Source organism: Pollicipes pollicipes, unplaced genomic scaffold (genome assembly GCF_011947565.3).
Source record: "Pollicipes pollicipes isolate AB1234 unplaced genomic scaffold, Ppol_2.1 Scaffold_2555;HRSCAF=2994_pilon_pilon_pilon, whole genome shotgun sequence".
Taxonomy (NCBI): domain Eukaryota; kingdom Metazoa; phylum Arthropoda; class Thecostraca; order Pollicipedomorpha; family Pollicipedidae; genus Pollicipes; species Pollicipes pollicipes.
The window spans coordinates 21,514,929-21,533,310 of NW_023596136.1; the positions used below are offsets into that span (position 1 = coordinate 21,514,929).

Sequence of the window (18,382 nt, forward strand, 5' to 3'; positions counted from 1 at the left end):
ACCGATGACACCTGGCCTGACCGCGCCTGACCTGACCTGACCTGACCGCACCTGACCTGACCGCACCTGACCTGACCGCATCTGACCCGGCCGCACGTGACCTGACCTGACCTGACTCACGACCTGTGTTCCGGTATGTGACTTAGGCCTGAGACCTAACAGGCCGCTGGAATGCCGGGTCTCTTACGTGTGACCTATCCCGTGAACTCCGCTTAACCATGTCTGGTGCCCTGACCGACCATCCTTGTGCCGGCCTGTGAGCCCCGGGCCGACTTGTGACCTATCCTGAACTGCCTCATCATTTGACCTGGTTTGTGACCCCTGTCCGCGGTCTGCTCTGTCCGCGCTGAGGACGCTCTGGACGTCCGGCATTGTTTGGGCCCGGCTTGCTGCTTGGGTTGCCACAGGAGGTGGTGGGTTGTCTTCTGGTGTCGGTGACAGGTTTTCAGTCGACTGGGAAGCCGTGCCCGTATTTCAAGGTCTCGTGGCGCCCATGGTTCCCAACATTGACTTGTTGGACAGTAGCCCCCCTGTGCGCCATTGTTTTGTACATTCAGGGGTAGTTTGTTTGTTTCGGGAGTGGGACGCTGTCCAGTTTGGAGACGCGTCTGGTCGGAGGCTATGCTGGAAGGTTCGGCTAGCACCTGGTCTTTATACTATTTGTTACAGTGTGCAGCCCTGTGCGATAGGTGGGGGTGTTTTGCAGTTTTAAGGTCGCCGAGCTGCCGCGCGAACTATTAAGTTGTTGGATGGTAATCTTTTATGGCACCGAAAGTTTCTGATTCTGATTTGAACAGTGATAAAAGTGTTCCGTCAAGCTACTGGGCCACGTGTCGTGTAAGCTGAAATCGGAAGTCATTAGATAGGTATATTGTCCCCATCCTTCTTCAACTCGTCTTCCCAGAAGTTCAACATTGAAATAGAACGTTCGGCTGATCGTAGTGAGACAGGTTGTGCTTGGGTGCCAATGAGATAGCTGGGATGTGGTGCTATTTTGTAGCGTCAGATTGGTGTGTTGTCGGGATACAGTTTGTGGATGGACGCCCCCAATTTTCTCTCGAACCGGTGTCATGTGCTTGTTGCAAATTCAAATTAACGCATTTTCAATAAAAATCGTTGTATTCAAATGGCACGTATCTTTTGTTTAACTCGATGTCGGCCAAAAGTGATGTCATGATAAGCAGTAATTTTACGCGACGAAAGGAGAGACGCACTTTGAAAGGAAAACAGTAAGTTTGTGTGACGGCATGCTGCGTGCAGTTTTCATCAATTTTCGTGACGATGGATGTTTGAGCGTAGTCGAGCCATAACAGGCCTCTGCCCTATTTGTCGTCCTTCACACATATTCTACATTTTCCGACCCGACTGCGCTGTTTGCCGCATGTGCTTCGAAGCTGCATGGTTGCGGGACATCACAAGCTTTTGCAACGCTTCCTCGGTTTGTTGCCTCGGTCGATCGGGGACAGTGCATGCGTGCTTGTCTGCTATTAGCCATTAACTTGAATGCTTTCCTTTTTAGCGTACACTGGTTTGTGTGTTGTTGCTAGGAGACAACTGTCGTCTTATTGTGTTAGATTCATTAAGTGCTAGATTGCATGGCACCGTTGCTCCGCTTACGAAGTGGGTGCCCCAGCCAGCTTATTTTGCAACGTCGCCTGCTCCTGTCGTGTTGGAGCTGTTCCAAACTCGCCCCAAAACTTCGGTTAATCTCCAGCGAGACCTGTCGTTATGGCTAGTGCCCGTGCCGCCACTATCCGTGTGCGTCACCACTGCGTGTCTTCAGTCGTGTGACCCGGCCTCGAGTCACGACCCCGTCCCTGACCCCGACCGGCGCGCGCAGGTGGCGGGGCCGCGGCCGCCGCCCAGTCGTTTGACCCGGCCGGAGCGCGGCCCAAGATCAAAGCGGCCACGAAGCGGATGAAGCAGATCAAACACGAGCCGATGGGTGCGTGCCAGGTCGCTGTCGACCGGGAACTTGGGTCAGGTCGGCTGTGCGCTGACCAGCGGCAGGTTCAGGCGGGCGCCGACGAACTGTTGTTCTCAGTCGCACCAGTGCGCATGCCTTGTGACCTGTCTATTTTGTTCGACACAGAGTTACCATGTGTCCCTCCACTGTCACATCGGGAAAGGCATGTCAGTTGGTTGCTCGCTGCCACCAGTCCAGCGTTCGCGCTTCGGACGTGCGAAACGCTGACGGCTGTCTGACGTCACTTGATTACGCTGGCGCGACGCGCTCTCTGTCTTCGTCATCTTCCGTCTGACGTCACGCGCTGTTTGTGTGACGTCACACGCTGTTTGTCCGCGTCACACGCTGTCCGTCTGACGTTACGTGTTGCCCGTCTGACGCGAGTCCTCCGTCGCCACAGACGCGCCGGGTGGCGAGCCGCAGTACCCGCCGACCAACGGGACAGCGGCGGCGGCGCTGGGCGGCGGCGGCGGCCTCGTCTCGCCCACCAGCATGTCTGGCGGCGGCATCGTCAGTCAGCCGGCGCCGTACGGGGTCCAGCAGACGCAGTACATCAAGCTGGGCGCGTCGCCGACGGCCGGCGGCGACTTCATCAAGGCCGAGTACCTGTATCCGGCGACGACGAGTCCGGCCGGCGCGCAGTACCAGGGCTACCGGTCGCCGCAGCACCCGGCGGCCACGCCGCCGCCGCCGCCGCCGGGCGCCGTCTCGCCGGCACCGACGCAGCACCAGCTGCTCGACATGGACACGCAGCGGCCGGTCAGCTCGGCGGCCAACATCCAGCTGGATCTGGCGCAGCTCAACTCTGCCGACCTCAACCTGCTCAACTTCCCCTCCGATCTGGATGCCAACGTGCAGGCGATCGAGGGACATCTCTCCAGCAACCTGTCGCAGAACCTGAGCTTCCTGGAGGAGGCGGAGCCGCCGCCGCCGCCGCCGCCCGCCGCCGTGCCCGTGTCAATGCCTGACGACGAGGCGCAAGACGCGCAGATGGACAGCTTCACCCGCAACACCATCAACGAGCTCGAGTTCCTCAATCAGCTTAGCAAACGGTGAGGACGCGGCGGCGGCGGCGGTGGCGCGCGCGCCGACACGTGTGATCTCTCAGGCGGGATGGCATCCGGGCGAGTGCGAAGGGGCGGAACGACGGGTGCGGGCAAGGCTTGTGAAGGCGGCGGTGCGTATCGCGTTTCCTCCGTGCAGCGCTGTATCTGTATGTGTGTGTGTGTGTGTGTGTGTGTGGAGGGAGGCTCGCAGACCATCCACTCTAGACGGCTGTTGGTTGTTGGGATGTGCGTGCTTTTCTGATCGTGTCGTCCGGTACATGGTATGACTGCGCAGATCCATCACCGAGACTCGGTCGCTGGTGGGTGTCGTTGGTTTTTGCCGCGGCGTTGCTATTCCCCTGTATTACGGCTTTCTCTCATGATTGTGAGAGGCGCGTGACTCACGCTTGTCAAATGCGCGCCGGAAGTTCATCTGGTGTCGGTTTTCCGGCCCACATTTCTGGGTTGCGGGGAGAGCGGCAGGAACTAAATTCGTGTTACTCATTCATCCATGCCGTTTTTACGCATACTCTGGAGTCATTTTGCATCGGTGCGATGGCCCCGCTAGTTGTGTCGGATCGCTGTGTCGATGCGCTATGGCGCATCGCGTTTTAGCGCGATCATGGACCATTTCATAGCGGAGTGAAGCGGTGCCGGTTCTGCGTTGGTCAATTGCCCGTTTTTGGCACGTGGGTGGCTGTCATCGTGCTCCCTGCCGCCATGTCGGTGCTCGCAATATACATGTGTACGCGCATCGCCGGCGCTAATTTCGTAGAATCTTTTGTGCGAACTGTTGGAAACTGTTTTTTTTTCTTAGACCACTGTCATCTGGGTGCCTGCGAGGCCCCTGCATAGTTATGTCACGGGCCTGGCCGTTCAGACCTGTGTTCATCTTCATCGCGATTATCGGTGCTGTACTGGTCAAGACGACGCGTCCGGGTCACTGTGACCTGACCTGGCGCGTACCGAACACTTGACTTGTTCGGAGGGCGTGTTCCAAATACATTTTCTCGCAGCGCCGCGGTCCCCTGCCCGTCTCGTCGCGGACGTGCTGCTGCTGCGCACACGCCGGAGCCGCTGAGCCAGCGGGTCGCGCGTCACTGCCCCGCAGACTGGGGAGCACCGGAGAGCACCTCCGTGTGCACCAGAGAGCACCTCCGTGCGCACCAGAGAGCGCCTCTGTGCGTACCGGAGCGCTTCTCTGCGCACCAGGGAGCGCTTCTCTGCGCACTAGGGAGCGCCTCTCTGCTCTCTCTGCGCAGGCTAAGTACGACTTGGAGCCATCGTCTGGATGGGCATACAGATGCCCAGAGTATGGCCACCACGCCTGCAAAACGTATCCGCTTAATTTTATCAAAAGTGCTGAATATTGAACCACGATTCAGAAGCTGTGGTAACGTTATATAGCATTTTGACAGTGGCAAACTTTATACTTAGCAAACAGTCTTGTCTTATGCGCGGCGTTACTTCTGCAAAAACTCGTGCAAGACAGGAGCGCTAAACTACAAAGCACTGCAAATCCTCGCATTCGTCATTTATCTGCTCGCGTATAAGCGAAGGGTTAGTCTTTACTTCTATGCGGCATTATTTCTGCTGTAAAAGCTCATACATGGCATGAGTACCCCGCAGAGGCGCCGGCTTCGGCCGAAGAAGGGACTAGCGCCCCCTCGGGTCCCAGCTCCGGTAACAGGTGGACAACGCAAGCTGTTCCACTCAGGACGTAACGACCCTGCCGGCACGTGAGCTCCCGCTCCTTGTCCCGCCCGCTCCCGCTCCCGCTACCCGATTTCCCGCATCCAGCCTACTCATCACTCCTACTCCTCGTTTTATCGGCGTCGCCGTGCCCCCTCGCCCTGCGTCTCCGGGTTGATCGGATCCTGGTGGCGGAGGGGCGCGTCGTGCGGGTCAGTCGCGGCGCGTCCCAACACTCCACTTCGGTCAGGATGTCCGGGGGCACGGGGGGCCCGTGGGGCCCCACACGGGTCTGGCGGCTTGTCGCTTGCACTGCGGCTGGATGCTCCGTGCGGGTCTCTGCTTTGGGCGCCTGGCCGTGCGCAGCAGCTTGAGGGGTCAATGGGCGGCAACGCTGAACTGCGATCAGGACGGGGAGGGGTCTCCCGGTTACACCTGGCCGTGTGGGAGGCGTCGTTCACCCCGTATAGCACCGGGGTAGCCCTGGCGGCGACCACCTCCCGAGGGAGGGTTGGACCGTCCCCCAGTTGGGCTCTGTGGTGGGTGGGGAGCCCCGGCGCCGAAACTTCACTGAAACCTGCATGACATCTTATAATATAAAAACCACCTGACCCTCAAAGCGAGAAGGACCGTGTTGAGAACAGAAAGCAGCGGGGAATCTTCGCCATCTCCATGAATTTTGGTTTTCCAAAGTGATGATGAGGCATGAGGCAGATGAGGCTCTGGTCTCTCTCGCCGTTTCAACGGAAGAACGGCTGTGATTGATATGGGAAATGTGGTTCGGTGCGACAAATTGCGTGATGGAGGGCTAGAGGTAGGGTTTGTTAACGTGGCAGATGCTGATCGTGCGAGGGCTGCGGCCGAATTCACGTACTGCGTTCGGGACAAGGATGGCAAACGAGACGTTTCTGTGCCTATCCGAGTAATACCACACCTGACAACAAAATAAAATGCATCGAGGGAAATAATCAGCTACTTCGACTTGCGTGACGTTAGTGAAGAAGAGATCGCTGACGAGTTGTCTGTGTTCGGCGCGACTGCTGCACGTAAGATCTTTATTAGAAAAGGAAGTGAAAAACTACCGACAAACAACATCATCTTGACTTTCAATCGGCCAGATCTGCCTTCTGAAAAACGCGTTGGATGCACACGTGTCAAGGTGTGCCTTTCCGTCCCGAACCCCACGCGATGCTTCCACTGCCAGCAATTTGGCCATACCAAACAGTACTGCCCCAACATGTCTGCTTGTGGGAAATGCGCTTCTTCCGAGCACACAACGGAATTTTGCGATTCAGGGAGAGCGTATTGCATGAACTGTAACAAAGACTAGGCCCCGCACACGACTTACGACCGCACGTGCTCAGCGTAAGTGAAGGAAAAATAAATTATCTCGATTAAGACCACTCGCAACATTTTTGTTCGCGAGGCCAAAATACTGTACGAGGAGAGTCATACTCGAACATCATACGCCGAAAAAGCTAAGATCTCCACCGCACGTCCGACCTCCACTGATCAAATGACCGCTGCTCAGTTTGTGGCGTTCTTGAAGTCCTTTGGTCTCTCAGTTGTATCGACGAACCAGGCGCTCCAGGCGACTCCAATCTGGCAGCCCTGGCTCCCCCTTCCTCGCTGGAACGGTCGAAGGAGACCGTGCTGCCAATCTCCTCGCCCCCCGTGGGGGTTTCGCCGTCGGTGGCAGGGGACGGTGGTTGGACTGTAGTTCGGCGTGACCGGGGTAACGCGGCCAGGCGCTGTCGGCTGCCCCCTTGTCTGCCAGCCCGACGACTAAAGCAACCGTGGCGAGCGTGCGCTCGCGGACGGCAGAGACGCTTGAGCGTCACGAGGTAGACAGGCGCGTCCGTGAGGCGAAGCGGGCACGCCTGACGGACCAGGAGCACGCCAGGGCAGCCAACCGGCTGTCTGGAGCGGACCAGGTGACCGCTCCAATGGGGGAGGCCCTCCCGCCGCCCCGAAAACGTGTGGAAGCTCCCGCAGTCCCCCCTCTCCCCCAACCCGCGGAGAGACCCGCCTATGTGTCCTCCTCCACCACCGCCACCTATGATCACGATGTCGCCGGCGCCGGCCCCATTTAGGACGGGGCGCCCGGAAAAAATTGGTCCGCCGGGGTAGATTTCGCCAACAGATGGCGGTAGTCCCCGGATCCGCCTCAGGATCCGCCCGGTTTCTTTGAGAACGGGTTCTGAAGACAGGAGCATCAGCCATGGGCCGGGCTCTAGCGCTACTGAGTTCTTTTAATACATTACAGTGCTTTTAAAGCCCCTCATTCAGTCGATCTTACAGTGGAACTGTAGAGGTATAAGGTCAAGCACCCAGGGCTTGCAGGCAGTTTTGAGCGCGCACTGCCCGGTAGCCGTGTGTCTCCAGGAGACTAAGTTGACGCCTGATGCGGCCCTCAGCCTGAAAGGGTACACTACCTACCGCACTGGCATACCAACAGACACCGTTGCTTACGGTGGCGTTCTGCTGACTGTACACTAAAGCGTACCTACACGGCGTCTGGTGTTGAGAACAGACTTGCAAGCTGTTGCAGCAACGGTGAATTTCAACCGCCGTACCATATCTGCTCTCTCTACTTACCACCTGGGGTTTCATTTCCATCTGGAGAACTACGAGAGTTAGTCTCTCCATTTCCTCCCCCTCTGCTCGTTTTAGGCGATTTTAATGCACATTATACTGTGTGGGGGTGTGCTTCCACAAACACTCGCGGTAGGCTATGTGAGGCTTTCGTGCGTGACGAAGGTTTGTGTTTTAAATACAGAAGTAAGAACGCATCTTACATTGCCATCAGGACGATCGTCAGTGCTAGACCTGAGCCTTTGTAGTCCGCAGTTGGTACCACACCTCACGTGGGATGCTTCAGAGGACCCCTCGGAAGTGACCATTTTCCGGTCTGGGTTCGGTACCGTGATGCTACTGTTCTTGGTATGCGATCTCAGCGTTGGAACTTCAAAAAGGTGGACTGGAGCGGATTTGAATAAGGCGTAGCCACGCCAAATTTTGCATAGCTGTAGACAGTTTGCATAGCTGACGTAGACAGTTTGCAGACAGTAGACAGTTTGCATAGCTGTAGACAGACAAGCGGGTCGTTTAGTATCAAAAATTAAGATGTACCTGGCGAGGTCGCCGTCAAAGTCATGCCATGGTTTCAACGAAGGCAATTTCAAGAGAATTGTTCAACCTGATCCAACGACGGAATGTTGGATAAAGCCGTGTATCTCTAAGATAATTTCTTAGGCAACACAGCAATTGAATGAACAAATTGCACTAACCCAAGGTGGGTTTGAAGGTCAGACCAAGGTAAAAATCAATCTATTTTGATACTCTATTGCTTGCTGTATTGTTTAGTTTCTGGTGTTCATTTTGAATTTATTGATCACAGGAAGCACATTATACACCTTCCATAGTCATCTTAAAGGTCAGAATAGGTCACTGATCTAGAATGACCCAGGTCAACATTTTGTTTGTAGGAACATGCTGCCTAGCGTAATCGTCGCTTATCCAAATACAAAACTCAAAAGCGGTCTTGTATTATTTTGGTTACCATGACCTTCAAAGGGCCAACCGAGGTCACTGACCTTAGATGAGCATGTGACCTTGTGCCTAGAACAGTTATGTAGGTTCCAGGGGTCCTTTGGAGACCAACCTTAATTTTGACCTTTTTAACCTTATTTGACCCGAAGGTCATGACCTAAGAACCCAAACTTTCATCTAAGTGAGTTTACGGTCAGGTCAACATACAATGTACAACATACAACATACAACAACAACAAAATACAGGTCAACATACAGTGCAAATTTGGTGTCTTTAGCTCTCTTAGTTCCTGAGATCTTGGTGGGGGGGGGGGGGTCAAATTGACCTCCACCCGAGCGAAGGGTGGGGCAACCCTGGCGCGTGTTAAAGCAATTGACTAAAACTAAATGGTTGACACATAAGACTAGCAATTGCTAAAAAGTCATTCCTTTAAAAAAGAGCTGTCATTGATTCGCGATAACATGGAACACTCCGAATGCATTCATGGCGTATATTATCTGTTCTTAAATGTTTGAAAGCACGCTGGGTGCCAAGCACACATACAGTATTGCCTGATCAGCAAGTGGTTTATCTGGATTCGAAGCTACCTGCACTGATTCTAAGACCATAGTGCCGTAACAATTAACGTTCTATTTACTTTACCGGCATGCTGTTGTTAACAGCAAAATAAGTAGGCATGAACTTATCCTGTCCAAACGAAACTCAGAAATCGCTGCACCGTCACGTACCCGGCCTGCAATCGATGCACCTCAGCGGTAATGGCGGCTGCACGAGTATGATAAATGATATGACGCCAAAAATACTCGGCGCGTGACCATCGCCATCACACAGCCGCCGGGCGACCACGCGTCCAAGTGCCAGCTGATAACTGGTGAATCGGAGAGCGCGTGCACTTCACGGCGAGCCATCGGCACGTGTGTCAGCTGATCGCGTGTTGTGGAAGTGTGGTCCTCCCCGAACGAAATTTGTCGAAGTTTGACATTGATGACATCAATCGATTGTTGATGGCTTGCTACAGTGGGGTGCTTAGTCAGATTTTGTGAGTGGGTCTGCACGCCTTGTTTTACGCCTACAAGCAAACGGCATTTGATCTTCAGTGTAGCTTGTATGTGAAACAGTCAAAACTGAACGAACCGTGGTGCTGGCGTCGGTCATCATACGGTACTTGCGTGTTCTGTGGTTTGAATGGATTGCCCCGTGTTCAAAAGTTGTCCGTAAAGTCGGAAGTCGACTCTCATGTCTTCCGCAAAGTCCCGGCTCTATCTGTGAAAGTCTGCACCACGATGCATACAACTGCTGAACCTCTCCCAGCGGTGAAATTTGCATTTCACAAGACCGATAATTTATTGTTCTTGGCGCGGTCAGGCAGGGGTAGTAAAGCTCGCCGACTTGGTGGCTAAGGTCGGCGACAGAAGTGTCTGATTTCACGCAACGCTTGGTGCCAAAAATGCTTCAAACCGAAAGAACTGGTGACGGCCACAACAAAATATTACGGCGCGCTTTCCACAAACTGACATGGGGCTTTCATGGTAATGCATTTAATCCCGCAACACCGGCAAGCCTTTTCGTAAAGACCCTTTACCATACCCTACGGCACCTTGGCATATTTTTTGGACTCCATACCAACCCAGCGACAAAAATGTGCTGTGATTTTTAGTCGACCGCTCACTCCAGTGACAACTCGGCAGCAAACCAGTGTATTTCTGGTTCCTGCTCTGCCGGTTAGCCGATTCGCTGTCTTTAACACACAACCTCCAGTGTCCCAAACTAGACAGTAGAAAATACTGAAAAATATCTAGATATGACGATTCATTCAGACAGAAGGGGATATTTCAATCGTTGCGATGTTACTGAGATAGGTGAGGTTGGCGGTGACTTTCAATGTCGTGTGACTTTGCAAGCGGCATTCGCATCGCAGTTTGATGAGTACCCATCTAGATTCAGTTTTTGGGGCTTGTTGACTTGGATGATTGACAGTTCAGGGAAAGTCAGCAAGATAATTATATCAAGGTAAAATTGACCTGTGATCACTTATACTGCCCTTTCGAGACACAGGAGAGCAACAGAATCGGCTGTTGCCTCACCGCAGTCGTTGCAGGCACCCAAGGCCCTAGAACTAAGCAAGCACCGAGCATTTCTCCTTTTGAAGAGCCGTGGGTTCAGTGCTGTATGCTGACGACACTCCGCAGAGAAGTGAATTACAGGAGGTAAGAATGCTTCTGGAAAGCCAATTAATGTCATTGCTATTTGGATCCTGATTAATCACGTCTACCAGTCAAATAGATCTGCTCTCAAATAGATCTCCCCCCCCAATCTGTGAAAATGTGGGCTAAATCTGGGCAGACAGATATATTTTTGGAGGCGACTGTCTCTTTTTGTTTGCATTAAAATGACAATTATTCTCAGTTCAGCCCGTTCCCATTATTAATCTTGGCTGCTGGAAACTGATATGATATCCATTGGTTTAGGCAATGAGGAGGCAGTGAGGAGTGAGGAGCAATGTGGTGTAGGCAAAGTAGGCGATGACGGTAATGGGGGGGGGGGGGAGGATAAAGGCTGCATTGCCATCTCCCCCCTAACCAAGAGGTTTACTTCAGCCAAGAGATGGTTTTATGGGATTTCTGCCACGTACGCAGCTGCACTGGCTCTCGAGGTGCAGATTTTGCCCGGTTTCTTTTCGCGGTCGGAGATAGCAAGGCTTGCCGTAGATCAGTTTTAAAGGGAATATTTTACATTTAAAAGCATTTAAACAAGCATGAGATATGATGAAATAAACTCACTTATAGCCATTGGCATAATTTTTCAGTGGGAGAGACCGCACTAGACAGCACAATTCTCTGTATAGGACATATACTCCTCAATGAGTCATGATTTGAGTACGTTATCGCCCCCTGCACGTCAATGACTGAGAGCCAGTTGACGGCCGTTTTATCAGGAAGTTGCGCTCACGTCGGCATGCCGTCATGAATGCCAATGTGACCTTGAAATACTCTCCCCGACATGCCCTTTTTTCTGTTTTCGCGGGCGCATACATTAGAAACTAGAGGGGATTAAGGTCTTAAGAAGGGCACGATGGCGAACAGCACTAAAAGGTCTTCACGATAGCTATTTCAGTTCATAACCTATAAATGTGGAGCAACCCTTTTAACACGCGCTCGGGTGGTCGGCTGGGTACGCTTTGTTCGGGTGAGGGATCACTTTGACCCCCTTGAGATCTCTGGAACTGAGAGAGCTAGAGACACCAAATTTACAGGATATATTGACTGGTTCGTAACCTCACTTAGGTCAAAGTTTCAGGTTCCTGGGTCATGACCTTCGTGTCAAATAAGGTCAAACAAGGTAAAATTCCAGGTTGGTCTCCAAAGTGCCCCCAGAACCTAGATAACCGTTTCTAAGCAAAAGGTCACATGCTCAGTTAGGGTTAGTGACCTTCTTTGGCCCTTTGAAGGCTATGGTGACCGAAATCATACAAGACTGCTCTGAGTTTTGTATTCAGCTAAGCGACAAAGATGACGCCAGGCAGTATGTTCCTAAAAACAAAATGTTTACCTGGGTCATTTTAAGTCAACGGCCTATCCTGACCTCTGAGAAGTCCATGGAATATGTATAATGCGGTTCCTGCTCTCAATGAATTCGAGATGAGCACCAGAAACTACCCCATTCAGCAAACTCAACAAACCAAACAAACAGTAATAAAGGAGGTTCGTTTTGACCTCCTTCTGATCTTCATACCAGACCTTAGGTCAATTTAATTTGCTCATTTAATTATTGTGTTGCCTAAGAAAGCATCTCAGAGATGTTTGGCTTCATCTAACACTCCGTTGTCGCATCAGATTGAATGATTCCCCAGAAATTTACTGCGCTGAAACCATGGCCTGACTTTTACCTGCCATAGCTCAGCAATCTTACAAAGTACATTTAAATTGTTGATGCCAAACGATCCGCTTTTCAATTGTCTACAGCTACGCAAAATATGATGCGGCTGCGCCGCGTCGTTCGGAAACCATTCTGGAAAAACCTTCGGGGGTCAATTTGACCCCAACCCCACCCGAGCGCGTGTAAAGTGTGAGGCCGCGGCAAGTTCCGACGGTGGAAAAAGATTGTGTTTGTAACTTGTTCGGTGCATTAGCGAGGAACATCGTTCACATAGACAAGACAGTAGTATTAGCCTTATTCCCCGGATAAAACCATGAGAATGGAGATATAGTTGGGTTGATATTTCGGCAACATGCCTTTATCGAAACTATAGCAAAAGTGCATACTTCTGCTGTTGTTTTGATAAAGGCATTTTTTCCGAAATATCAATCCAACTATGTTTCCATTCTCCTGTTTTTCTCCGAGAAATAAGGTTCAGACCACTGTCCTATCTGATTTCTTTTTGTAACTAGACTATCCCGCTGCTTAGGGCCGGCGCGGTTGCACTCTTCACAGCAGCAGTTATCCTGGGGTTAGTTGAATAGCATTGCGTGAACGAACGTTTCAGTTGTGTGCATGCTATTGCGAGTTGCGGTGTGAAAGAGGCATTCGGTGATACGTCGATTCCTGATGACGTTACTGGGCATGGACATCATTGCCATTTCATGTCATATGGTATCGCGTGACGCTGCTGGCGGCAATTTTGTATAAAGAAATTCGGTCGGCGACAATAACTGCACTTTTGCCACCCGCGCGGTGAAGTCATATGGAGCGCCGGCACACAAGCAAGCACATGAACTGTGCACACCAGACACCTTCAATGCCACTGGTCATAATGCCCTAACAGGCGTGAGCCCGTTTCGTGCTGAATGCAGTGATGCAGCTGCACTTGAGTGTAAGGTGCCCCTGTTCAAATCAATGAACACGGCGCTGCCATGCTGAACTGCTGTCCAGTTTCATAGGAACCGACCAAACAGCAGTGAGCTTGGCGGGGCAGCGTGAGGACCCACACACGTAACAAGTGTGGTCAATGCCAGAGGAGCTGCGGCGACCTCCCAGAGTGAAGGGTAAGGCTGACCATGGGTGGATCTTGAAGAATTGCGTAACCTGCTCCTGATTCTTAGCAGATGTTTTATCAGCTGTTTCAAGGTACTTGGTACTATCCTGGTACAAAGGTACTATTAAGGTACTTGCTGTTTCCTTCGCAATTCATATGCCCATTTTTAGCTTCAGCACTGAGCCATTCTAGGTGAGGTCGACCCACTCATGGCCAAATTGTGCAATCTAAATCACGACATTTGCTCAAAATCGCCGTATAGGGTTATCTATATGCAGAAGTTGGATCTGAGGATTCCAATTCGATCAGGTCGCAGACTCAAAAGTTATGTCCTGAAGTATCTGGAGCTCGACTGCGACGTGGGTTGTTTCAAGACCTTTTGCCCTGCCACCAAAATCAGTAAGCCCACCAAATTATGTATGCTCTGACTCTCCATAATCCAACAAATGCGAATCCGGAAATGCTCTAACCTTGGGCTGCGATTGCACAGAATGACCGCGTGACCTTATGTCAAGGTTCCGCAATGACTCCTAACTTCTCTGAAAGTAAGTACTTGCATTTATTCAAGATACGCTTCACTGGATCTTTTTAACATACGCTCGGGTGAGGGTTAGTTTTACATTCGCAAAAGGCTTTTTTCGGAATGATTCCCAAACGGCGTAGTGTAGCCGCACTAAATTTTTATTAGCTGTAGACATTCGAATACTGAATCTTGTGATGTCAAAAATAGCTGGGCTTAGTAAGTTCACTGAGCTGGCGAATCAAAGTCAGGACATGGATTAAGCAAAGGCAATTTCTAGAGAATCGTTCAATCTGAAGCAACAGCGGAGTGCTAAACGAGGCTGTACATCTCTCCGATAGTTTCTTAGGCAACACAACAACTCAAGCAATGACTTCCATTGATCAAAGGTCAGGTATGGAGGTCACACCAAGGTCAAAAACCAACCTATGTTTTTACTCGAGAGCCTGCTGTATGGGGTAGTTTTTAAGCTTATTTTAAAGCCAAAAAAACAGGGACCACATCAAACATCTTCCATGAATTTCTTAAAAGACAGAATAGGCCACTGACCAAAAACCACCCAGTTTAACGTTTTGTTTTTTAGGAACATACTGTCTAGCGGAATCCTTGACGCTTACTTGAATGCAAAGATCAAAGCGGTTTTGCATGATTTTGGTCACCATGACGTTCTTAAGGTCAAATAAAGTTACTGACCTTATATGAGCACCAGCGGCCTTTTGCTTATAATAGGAATCTAGGCTCACGGGGGTTGCATAAGAAGGTCTGGGGGCACTTTGGCACTAATCTGGAGTTTGACCCTGTTTGACCTTAGTTAGCCCAAAGATCATGACATAGGGGCATCAAAATTCGACATAGGCGAGTTTACATACAAGTCAACCTACCCTGTGAACTTGGTGTCTCTAGCTCTCTGAATTTTGAAATCTCAAGAGTCACTTGGACCCCCAGCCGGGCAAAGGGTGTTGAACCGGACACCCGGGCGCTTGTTAACAATACATCCAGGTAAACAGTATGTTTTTATTTCATTGAGCCTGAAATCAATCACGGTAGAAGGCCATATATACGCTAAAATAGGCCCGTCGTTGCCTTTGACCGTGGTTAGGTATAGCGGTAACCTACACCGAAAACCTATACGAAACCGTGCCTTCGAGTCTCGCTTAGCATCAAGCATTCATCTGCGGTCGGCTGGCTCCTTCTGCCTCGTGGCCCGGCCCGGGCCGTACTGCTCGGGCGCGCTTATCACCCTTCGCGGCAATTATCGTTTCCGTGCGACTCGTCCATCGTAAGAGAGTAAGCCGGATGCGAGTCGACAAAGGGATATGTCGGTCTGGTGGAGACTTCCCGAGGTGGATCAGGCAACAACTGAAGGAAAGGAAAACGAAACGTAGTCGTAAGCAAAACCCGCGAAAGTGCGCTGGACGGGGTTCAGTTGAGAGTTCTACGAGTTGAGTTCGAGTTGAGAGAAAAGAGGATTATGCCCTACTTACGGTTGGTGTGGTATCCTGACGTTGTTACACTTTAACGGTGTAGCCCTCCTTGTAACCCTTGACGGGCATTCTTCCTCAGATCACTCAAGCGAGAGCTATACCAAGAATGTTGCTTCTACTCGTTGTGGTAGCACGCGGCGTCATGGCGGCCTCGCAGACGTTCCACATGACGTCACTGGATCGCCAGTTCACGGGGAGTGAGCTGAGCACGACACCAGATCCGAGACCGATCCAGTGTGCGCTACGCTGTGGGCGCAACTCGGGGTGCGTGGCTCTGGAGACCACGGCCAGCAGCTGCCGGCTGCTGCCTGCTGTGCCGAACGGTCAGCAGCTGACTGCTGCGCCAGGCGCGCGAGTTTTCGTCGACTCCAGTCAGTTGGCCTCGGAGACCACAACCACGGCTGCTCCCACCACAACCGATCCTCCCACCACCACCACAACCGATCCTCCCACCACCACAACCACGACCACCACGGCGGCGCCCTCGGCGTCTGGATGTCCGTACGGCGACCGTAACCCCACCAGGATTGGTGACGTGTGCTACTATGCGACGAACCACTCTCCGACTATCGCCCGCACCTGGCTGCAGGAACAATCCCGATGTCAAGAGGAATTGGGGAGCGCCGCTACCATTGCAGCGTTTGGTAACCAAGAGGAGTACGACCACGTCTCAGGTGCGAACGATGGCAATGGTTTTTGGGTTGGTGTGCGCAGGCTGAACGACGTGTTTCAAATGGTCAACAGACCGGATGACACATTTTGGAAAACAAAGTACTGCGGCGGTAGCGGCTCTTCCCCCGAAGCAATGTACGGCTTTATGATTATTTCGAATTGCGTCTACACATATGATTCGACAACACAACCAATGCTTTCTGCTAGCATTTGTGAATTGGCAGTTTAGGGCTTTGGACGGTTACGCATTTCAAAGCGACATCTCAATCTGCACGTCACGGCTTCGCACACAAAACGCATCGATGATGGACCCGGCACATTCCCAATTGAGGCATTGAGGCAGGCGGGCATATTACGGAAAGCAAAGAATTCATGATGTACCGTGCTCGAATATTCGGACCCGGTGCGCCATGACAATTTGGCCTCTGCAGACAAAAAAGGGTTAGGTAAGGCTCTAAAAAATCAAAACAGTCGTTTGTTTTATGCCGGATTAATAGAGATGGATCCGATAGACTTCGTTTTACAGCTCTGTGAAAAGGAAACGTTCAACGCACGCCTGGGAGGACGGTTGCACACCTTTCGCTTGGGTGCGGGGGTCAATTTGACCCCCTGATACATAAAAAACTATTATAGCTGGAGACATCAATTTCTCAGCGTGGGTTGATCTGCATGTGACCTTTGTTGTTCAAATTTGGGGTCTGTAGATCATTACCTTGGGTTTAATCAAGACCAATTTAGGTCAAACTCTAGATTAGTGTCTCCAGGGCTCTCCAGCGTCCTTATGCGACTGCCGTGAACCCACATACCTGTTCTAGGCAACAGTTCAATGGTGTCCAAATAAAGTTAGTGACTTTTATAAGGTCAAGGCTGCCATGTACCTGCGGAATTGCCCTCATTTTGCAATTTGGATAAGAGCAATGAATTGCAGCAAGCGGCATGTTTCTGAAACAAGACGTTGGCCCGGGTAATTTTTGGTCAGTAACCTAATCTGGCCTTCACAAAGTTTGTGGAATGGAATGTCTCTTGCGGTCTCAGTCCTTAATAAGTTCGAAATGAGCACTAGAAAGTACCTCTTAGGCCAAACTCTCAAGTAAAAGCGGGCTTTTTTCTTGGTCTGACATTCATACTTGACCCTATGCCAATGAAATCGAATGAACACTAAATATGTTTGTTTTATTACCTAAGATAATATTTCAGATCTGCACGGGCTCCCTTAACATTTCGTTGCTGCATCACATTGAACAATACTTTAGAATTGCCCCCGCCGACAGCCGTGGCCCGAACTTGACCTGCCATAGGTCGGCGACCATGCACGGTCTATCTAATCCTTTATACGAAAACGTCCGTTCTTCACTTATCTACAGCTATGCAAAGTTTGGCGCGGCTTCGCCGCGCCGTTCGGAAATCTGGAAAATTCTCGAAAAACCTTCAGGGAGGGGGGGGGGGCTTAACTTGACTTCCCACCCGGGCGCATGTTAGCATGTGAACCCTATAAGCCAGCAGGAAAAGTATGTCGTAGGGCAGCTATGCTACCAGCGTACTTCGGTGGAGGTGGGGGTGGGCTGTTTGGAGGTGTTACATGAGGTGTGTCATGGTATCGATCCACCAATGTGCAATGTGCATTCTTGACCATGGGCGCCCCACAGCATTGGGTGACGACGTGTGTGTGTGTCCACCAGTTCATGTCGGCCATGTTCGCCAGTTCATGTCGGCCATGTTCGCCAGTTCATGTCCGCTTGATTTCGCGAATTGCTCACCACACTGCTTTATTGTTGCATGTGAACAGAGACATATTGGAAAACGTACACCGATGCACCCTGACCGGGATAGCGGTACGTGACTGACGATGGGCGCGGATTGGAATAATGAGATGGCCAGTGGCCTGACGTGGGTAATGATAGCCAAACCTGTTTTTGACTCGAGCTGAGTCATGAATCGGTTCATGACTTAACTGTTTTGGGTTGAGTTGTGAATTGAGTCGGCTCACGAGGAAAATGTCGCTTTGAGTCATGAGCTGAATCACATTCTTCGTATATGTCATCAGCTAAATCCTGAGCCGCTGGTTTCTAACATTGCTATCGGTGGGTCAGTGCAGGGAACTAATCTGCATTGAGTCGAATAAACCAACGTGGAACGGCTACAAGTCCTCTGCTGAATCGGATCCCAAAATCTGTGAGCCAGTCGTGGGCCGACTCATAAACATTGAGCCAAACACCAGTCTGATGTTCGCTGATTGTTAGCCGTTGTGAGTCGCCGCCGACTCGTTAGCCGCCGTGAGTCGCCGCCGACTCGTTAGCCGCCGTGAGTCGCCGCCGACTCGTTAGCCGCCGTGAGTCGCCGCCGACCCATTAGCCGAGTGTTGACTGACGTGATCAGTGAGCATCGCTGTGCCGCTGTTCGATATAGCTGTGTTGTGTGCTGTTTGTATGTCCGACTGTATCACTGGGCTACTAAGCCTCGATTTCCGCTTTGAATTT

The 18,382-nt window shown here is 51.5% G+C and overlaps 1 protein-coding gene across 3 annotated transcripts in view; it reads left to right on the forward strand.

Moving 5' to 3' along the window:
• LOC119103903 (proto-oncogene c-Rel) overlaps nt 1-4,032 on the forward strand; it is a 43,241-nt gene extending 39,209 nt beyond the window's left edge. For all 3 annotated transcript variants that reach the window (XM_037227597.1, XM_037227605.1, XM_037227613.1), the window contains 2 exons: nt 1,841-1,945; nt 2,367-4,032. In XM_037227597.1, the coding sequence (XP_037083492.1) occupies nt 1,841-1,945; nt 2,367-3,022 (761 nt within the window). In that variant the 3' untranslated portion in view covers nt 3,023-4,032. The remainder of the gene's footprint in view (nt 1-1,840; nt 1,946-2,366) is intronic.
• The last annotated feature ends 14,350 nt before the right edge of the window (nt 4,033-18,382 follow it).